The sequence below is a fragment of the Diospyros lotus genome, chromosome 5 (assembly GCF_014633365.1).
Source record: "Diospyros lotus cultivar Yz01 chromosome 5, ASM1463336v1, whole genome shotgun sequence".
Classification (NCBI taxonomy): domain Eukaryota; kingdom Viridiplantae; phylum Streptophyta; class Magnoliopsida; order Ericales; family Ebenaceae; genus Diospyros; species Diospyros lotus.
Window position 1 is genome coordinate 5,438,502 of NC_068342.1, and position 8,256 is coordinate 5,446,757.

General features: G+C 33.2%; 1 protein-coding gene across 1 annotated transcript; it reads right to left on the reverse strand.

Moving 5' to 3' along the window:
- Positions 1-6,683: 6,683 nt before the first annotated feature.
- On the reverse strand, positions 6,684-8,211 carry LOC127801331 (uncharacterized protein At5g39865). The gene has a single exon (XM_052336336.1). The coding sequence runs from the start codon at positions 7,845-7,847 to the stop codon at positions 7,023-7,025; it is 825 nt and encodes a 274-aa protein (XP_052192296.1). The 5' UTR covers positions 7,848-8,211; the 3' UTR covers positions 6,684-7,022.
- Positions 8,212-8,256: the final 45 nt, after the last annotated feature.

The following is an 8,256-nucleotide window of genomic DNA, read 5'->3' on the forward strand; positions in this document are numbered from 1 at the left end:
AATAATAATAATTGATAATTTTATAATATATATTATAATTTATTTTTTAATTTATTTTATTCAAATAAAATGATAGTTATGAGATGAAAAGACATGTTTTTTAGTTTAAATTTAAAAAGACATATTTTTAAATTTTAAATTTCATGTCTTTTATATGTTGAAGAGTTGTGACTTTTTCAAATGAGAAGTCTATTCTCAAAAGACATGATCTTTTAATAAATTCTGCTATTTAATTTTTGTGTCTATTGGTAAGCACATTTTCATTATCTATAAATAATTTAGGATATTTAGGGTGCAAAGAGACGCAATAAGCCTTCTAAGATAGTTAAAATTGGAATTTTAAATGAAATAAAAAAAAAAGGGTCCATAAAATCGAATCGTAAAATCAACTTGTAAAATTTTAGAAACAATTAAAAATACCCTTTAATTTTTATAAATATATGTTTATAATAATATAATTTTATAGAAAATAAATTAATATTATTTAATAACATGATTATTCCTTATTATAACTCAAAAGATGATACTTTCAAATATAGCTCAAAAACTAGCAGATTGGTATAGGTAATTTAGAGGTAAAATATAACTTGAAATTCTTTAGAAAATGCTTCCAATGTCTTCTATCAGATTTAAGTTACAATTTTTACTAGATTTAACATTGATATTAAATCAAGTAAAATTCCGATTTGGGGTTGGGTGGTCCATTAATTAATTAACTGTTTGTCTTGATTTATTTATGCAATCAATGTTAAATCAAATAAAAATTTAAATTTAAATCTAGTAAATTAGAACTTATGTAATCAATGTTCAATGTTATGTGACATTAGAACTTATGCAATTAATGTTAAATCAAGTTTTAATTTAGAGGCAAAATATAACATTTTATTGCATAAGTTCCAATATCAGATGATATGTGACATTCAGAAGTTTGAAACATCCTCTAAATTGTAATTTAAATCAATAAAAGTCTCTAAAGCATAAAATCGTAAGCGTAAAATTGACATTTTATAGAATTTTACTCCAAATTAGATTTTACATGGGATATGAATTATTTGGGGGTCTTCGAAATGTAAAATTGTAAAATTATATGCATAGAATCAAGATTTTAACAACAATAAAGCCTTCTATATTTCTTCATTCAATTATTATCATCTATTTCTCTATTTGCTCTCTATTTTTTTCTCATTATTGGGTTGAGTTCTTGGTGGTAGAAAAGATCAAAGAGTGCAACTTTGATTTCTTAAAGTTAGATATTGGGGTTAGGATTTCTATTAAACTATTTGCACATGATGGAAAAATTACTATCTTAAAAGATAGTTTCTTAGAAACGTCTTGCCTAACAAATATTCTATTCTTATTTTGTCTTTCTTCAATTATTTTATCATTTTTTCTATATTCCTACAACAAGTTTAGGATAGTAAATATTCCCATGGAGTCTTCTTGTAAGCCACAAGTTCAAGAGATGGAAAGACTAGAGAAGTTTAATGGCATGAATTACAAACATTGGAGCATGAGGATCATGTATCAATTGACTTAGGCCAAAGTTCTATATGTCCTAACATATCCATATGGATATCCACAACATGAGAGCGGTGAAGGACCACTCACCCTTGCACAACACAAATGGGTGGAAGATGATTTTATATGTCATTCTATGATCTTCCTTCTAATACTAAGACTATTGGTTGTAAATAAATTTTAAAGAAGAAGCTTAAATCTGGTGGTAGTATAGATAGATATAAAGCAAGATTAATAGCTAAAGGGTATAATAAAAAAGAAGGTGTTGATTATTTTGAAACTTTTTCAGTTGTTACTAAAATCATTACTATTAGAATTATATTTGTTATTGCTTGTACTTACAATTTAAAAGTTCATCAAATGAATGTCAAGACAACTTTCTTAAATGGTGAGTTAGATGAAGAGATATATATCTAACAACCTGAAGACTATGTGGTAAAGGGAAAAGTATACAAGGTATGTAAACTCAATAAATCTCTACAATGGTATAGAAAGTTGAAGAAAGAGATTAAGTCTATTGGTTTTAAATGTAACAAAGTAGAAAGTTGTGTTTTCTTTAAATGCACAAATGATTATAAAGTCTTGATAACTTTATATGTTAATGATTTGTTAATTTTTGGATCTAGTATAGATTGTATTAATGAAATAAAACATTTTCTTATGCAAATATTTTATATTAAAGATTTAGATCATGTTGATGTGATACTAGGTATTAAAGTGATTAGAAGAGAAAATGAGTATATTTACTCAATCTAGTTATATTGAGAAAATGCTTAGGAAGTTTCATTATTTTGATTGCAAGCCTAGTAAAATGCCTATTGATCCTTATAGTAACTTGATACCAAATGATGGTGATCCTATAAATCAAGAAGAATATGCTAAAATAATTGATAGTTTGATGTATGCTATGAATTATACTAGCCCGATATTGCATATTGTAGGCTTACTTAGTAGATTCACTGGTGATCCAAGTAGTGAACATTGGATAGCCATTGATAAGTCAATGAGATATTTGAAACATACTTTGAATTTTGGACTACATTACAAATGTACTTTTTCTTCTGTTTTGGAATGCTATAGTGATGCTAATTGAGCTTTCAATAGAAGAAATTATAGTTCCACTAGTGGTTGGTTATTTACTATAGGAGGAGCAATAATTCCATATTCATCTAAGAAATAATCTTGTGTTGCATTATCTTCAATGGAATTTGAATTTATTGCCATGTCCCTTGCTGGCAAAAATATTTTGTGGATTAAGAGATTTATGAGATGTATTCTATTTATTGAGGTTTCTAGAGCACCTATTACTTTATATTATGATAATCAAGCTGCAATACATAATACTAAAAATAAGAGGATGTCTAGCAATAGTAAACATATTACAATGAGATACAATCATGTAAGGAACCTTGTCAAAAAATGTAAAGTATCAATGAGTATCTTTCAACAAATCAAATGCTTGTAGATCCTCTTATAAAATCTTTGTCAAGTGAGAAAATTTTAAAGGGCATAAGGAACATGGGACTATCAACAATTTAAAGAGATAATCTTATTTGAATATTACTCTTTCATGTGAATGTCGGTTATTATTGAAAATTCATGTGTCTAAGAGTTCAAGAGCAATCCAATCAAAAACTATCCTTAAAATGTTAACGTTGAGATTACATTTGAAGTGCACAATATGTTTTAAGAAATAATAAGGGTGAAATGAATATGTGTAAGTCATATTCCTTTAATGTCTCATGTTTGGCTACACATGCAAGTAGGAAAGTGGGAGGCTACTTTCTAAGGATTTTGGTGAATTTTGAAAGTACTTGATAAACCGGGATAAAGCACAAGGCCTATTAAAAGTGTATTGTCATTGCATAATCAAAGAACTCCTATGTAACACAAATGTGAACGTTACATTTATATCATTTTAAAGGATCGAGTCTTGGCCACCTTTGGTTATGTGTTACACAAATACCCAACATCTTTCAATTTGTGTATTCTCATTTTTTTTATTCTTCTTTTCCGTATTATTATTAGATAATAAGTAGGGAATTATTATATAGTAATATTATCTAATAATAATAACATTGATAGTTTTATGACATATATATATATTATAATCTATTATTTGCTTTACTTTATTTAAATAAAGTAGTAGTTATGGGATGAAAAGATATGTCTTCTGGTTTAAATTTAAAAAGACATATTTTTAAATTTTTAAATTCATATCATTTATATATCGAAGAGTTGTGAACTTTTCAAAGGACAAATTTATTCTCAAAAGACATGATCGTTTAATAGATTGTGTTCTTTAATTTTTATGTCTATTAGTAAGCACTATTTCATTGTATATAAATAGTTTAGGACATTTGGGGTGGAAAGAGACACAACAAGCCTTCTATACTTCTTCATTCAATTACTATCATCTATTTCTCTATTTGCTCATTATTTTCTCTCATTGTTAAGTTCAGTTCTTGGTGGTAGAAGAGATCAAAGAGTGCAACTTTGATTTCTTAAAGTTAGGCATTGTATCCTAGGATTAGGATTTTCGTTAAACCATTTACACCTAACGGAAAAATTATTATCATAAAGTTCTATCTTTTTTCCTATATTCCAGGATTAGTTATTACCTACATGTATGTTGGGCAGCTCGGGAGAGAAGCCAAACGATCAAACAGCAGTTGAAGGGTGGCAGAGTTAAATGCTCCCCCCAACCAACTCCGCCATGTTCTCTGAAGATTAGAGAAGAAAAAGAAGTGAAGAACAGACCCAACACACAGAGGAGAATCTATGGTACTCTCTACGGGGAGGCTTTTCAACCTTCTCCCCATCTTTAACCGCAAAGAAGACGGAAACACTAGAAATAAATTCAGTGATAATAGCATAGAAAAGATTCACAATTCACAAACACAGCAACTGTAGAAGTAGAACGCGGTTTGGGAGTTTTACCCTGTTATGGATTCCATGGACAGAGTGGGATTTCGGTTTTGCAAGAATTCCACCATGAAATAGACAGTCAACAACAGAACACTAACGTTATGAATAACAATCAATCTATTACTCTTTATCATTCCTGCTTTACTGAAAGGTCTTGATCGTCGTGTGCACATTACTTGTCATGGCACAATGGCACAAAGGTGCCACGAAAACAATTCACATAGCACAACACCGCAGTCTCATCTTTTTTAAAGAAAGGTAAATTATGGAAAAAAAAGAAAATGAACCTCTTTTATCTCCTCCTCCTTTTAAAAAAAAAAAAGTTTTAGACTGTACTTTTGATTTTATCAATAGTGACATCTAACTTTAATTTTGTCTTTATTTTATCAATAGCTCTCATTTTCTTTTGTTAATAAAAACTAATAAACGATCACATGACGTTCAATATCTTCAAGCATACATCAAACCCAAATCCTAATCCACCTTGGAAAAAGAAAAGCGTTACTCTAGAAAGGACACTCTCAATTAATATACTTAATAGAAAAAGAAAAACGTTCATTCATATGAAGTCTATGAACCTATTAGTGGGATTAAGTTTTGATATATTGTTGTTGTACAACAAACCACCATAGTAACGTAAACAAATTGAGAAAAAGTATCAAGTCAGTGCTTGCTTGCATCTTCCATGTATTCTTTCTGGCTACCTATTACCAGTCCAAAAACAGAGAAACAAATTAACAAAGATGGCAATTGGCAAGCACAGACCATAAGGCAACTTATTGTCAACTTTGCGGGTTCTATTTTTTGGCAAAGTAAGTTAGACACAAAATATAGTCATCTTTAGAAGGAAAAGTTTACACGTCAGAGCCTGGATCATACAATTAGATGGATCAACCGTTGAAGTTAAACATCAGGACCCAAAACTTCCATGAATGATGCATAAAGATAAATAATGATACATAAAGAAAACTTATCAAGTGTTCACATTATCCATGAACAACCATAGGTTGCAAATACGCAGAAACATTATTTAGCAAATTGCACGTTCATATTCAAACCTGGAGAAATCAAGGACAAATACACAATGCTTCCTCCACAACATGCCTAAATGCTCCTCGAGAGTTAAGAGAGACCTAAGTGCTTCACATACAGAGCATACCAATCCTTACCACTAGATGGGTTTGGATACACATATTCTAACAAACCAATCATTTCTACCTATGACCATATCTTCTGTAAACACTTCACCTAAATACGTCATGCATTCATAAAAAAATTGTAGGAAAACCAATGAACTTGATCGCCCCAATAACCTATTTTCATCATTATTTTCACATCACTGAGGATTTCTTTTGCAGACACCATAGAAAAGTCATATATATAAAGAGCACTAACTATGAAAAAACCCTTTGCCAATAAAATACAAAGCCAACAACTTAAAACAGGAAATAAACAACATGAACCCTCCAGGAATAGCTGATAATCCAAACCTATTAATCAGATGCCACACAAAATTAGCTATATTACAAATTGTACACTTCACCAAATTTCAACAGAGGCTGCAGAACGCATGTGGATTGAAACAGGAGCAGAATTTTCACGTTTTCATACAATATAATAAATTATTCCAAAATTCTAGCAGACATAAAGGATCCTCAAATAATAATAAAATGATGACATTTTTTCCATATAGAAATGATGTAGAAGCCAACTCCATCGAATGAGATTAAGGCTTGTGATTCTTCTTGCTGTAGAAATGGTGTAGAACATGAAGTTTCACAAGGCTAAAGATAGTAATTAATGCTAAACATACAAAATTAATGTACGTCAAAAGATTCACATTTCAGTGACATAAAGAGTAACTAATTTGTTTAGAGTTCAACCTGGACCAGTCATTCGGTGAGGCCATTGCAAAATAATACAGGATAACCATTTGGCATCGTGATTTTACTCCATTCTAGAAGTCATGTCACACTCAGCACAGATGATGGTCATATACATAAAGCTTTGGCGTTGAAGAAATATTCCTCTCTATCAAGCACGCAAGATTAACAATTTAACCAGGGAAAAATAATCTAAGCAAATCCAGTACAAGTCTGTATAGTGTATGGCAAGACATATAATCAGATGCATCCACAACCTTTACTAAATTTTGATCTACATCCTTCACCAAATTTGCAGGGAGGTGGCAAAACATATTCACCACGAAGCAGGAATAGGATTTATACATCTTCATATTGAATGCCAAATACTACTATATATATATAAAGCAGCAGATTTACAGCCAATTAGGATGGAGAACCGCTCTCCAAAGTATAGTGTTTACAAGCAATATATACACAACAAGCTGTTTCAGAAAATCACAGTTTTATTTAGCTATGTTGTCAGAGACAGAATCAACATAAATCCCCAAGCAACAAAACTAAAGACTCCCCTCCAAAGAGAGCTTGAATTCAAACCACATATAGAGTCGGATCAGTAGTTGTAGGCCTTCAACAACCACCAATTGACAAAACAGCAAAACGTACGCACCAAATCCAGGTCCAAAAACAGCAAGTCAAACTCAGCAAGAGCAATCAAGAACAGCAATTTGGGCACCGAATCAACCCATTCTCATTGCATTCCAAGCACCTCTTCAATTGGTCTTCCTCTTCGTCGTAAATCTTCCTGCTACCATTACAGTTCATACATGGGATAAACCTGACATCCCCACAGCCATCACAGATATAGCCTGGCGGCCTGATGGGGAGACCTTTAAGCAACTTGGCCAAATCACCGACCTCATAGAGGTGTTTGATCACATCAGCCCCTCCAATGTGCTTCCCTCGGACAAAAACCTGGGGCAAAGTCAATTTCTTCTCTCCCAATACACTGTGCAACTCTTTCTTATAGGCGGAGTCCATGGAAATGTCACGCTCATCCACTAGAACCCTAAAACCCCTGAGAATCATCCTCACAGCATAGCAATCCTCGAAAGTCCGTCGAATTCCCCGTAAACTAGTGAAATACACCACAAGCCGATCTTCCGTGCCCGGCAACCGAATACTCGAAGAGTCATCGGAACTCAATGATTTCAATTTATTCAGGGGCGATGACGGTAGCGTTTGTTGTCGGGACTTGTCCAAAACCGAGGTCGGGGGATTGGCAGGTTCAAATAAGCTACAGAGCCGTTTCACCTTTCCTTTGATCGAATTTCCGGCTGACACGACGGAGTCGAACGATGAATTATAGAGCTTCTTGATGGATCCGCTGCGCTGCAGGGAATAATCGTAGAGGTAGGGTTTCCCAGAGATTTGCGTTGACGCCGCGCGCATGGTCAGGGATCGATTGAAGAACACTGACGAGGATTTGGGATTGTTCTCCTCGGATAATTGGAATCTCTCGCCATAACCACTAGCCATCCTTCGAGAATCCAGGGGAAATAAGCGGAAGAACGAAAATCGACACGACTTCTGGCGTTCAATTTGGGGATTAGGCTAGGGTTCCGCTGAAACAAATCCAGGCGACGCGAATTTCCGATTCCCCGAATCAAGGATCGAGAAGATCGAGGCGATCTCCTGCGTCAAAATCGGCAGACGTCGGCGGTGATGAAGGGCGGAAGAAAATCGGTAGGGGGCGGTGGAAATTGGAATCTGGACGGCAGGTAGGGGAGCTGCTTTCGGTGTTAATTGTGCTTTCGGAGGCGTGGATTCAAAGTCAAGGCTTTACGTGGAGAGAGAGAGATAAATTGAAATGGTTGGGGTTGGCGGCTCCTCTTGAAAAAGCTTCTCCCTTGAACCCATTTCTTCATCAGGTCTTAGATCACAGATA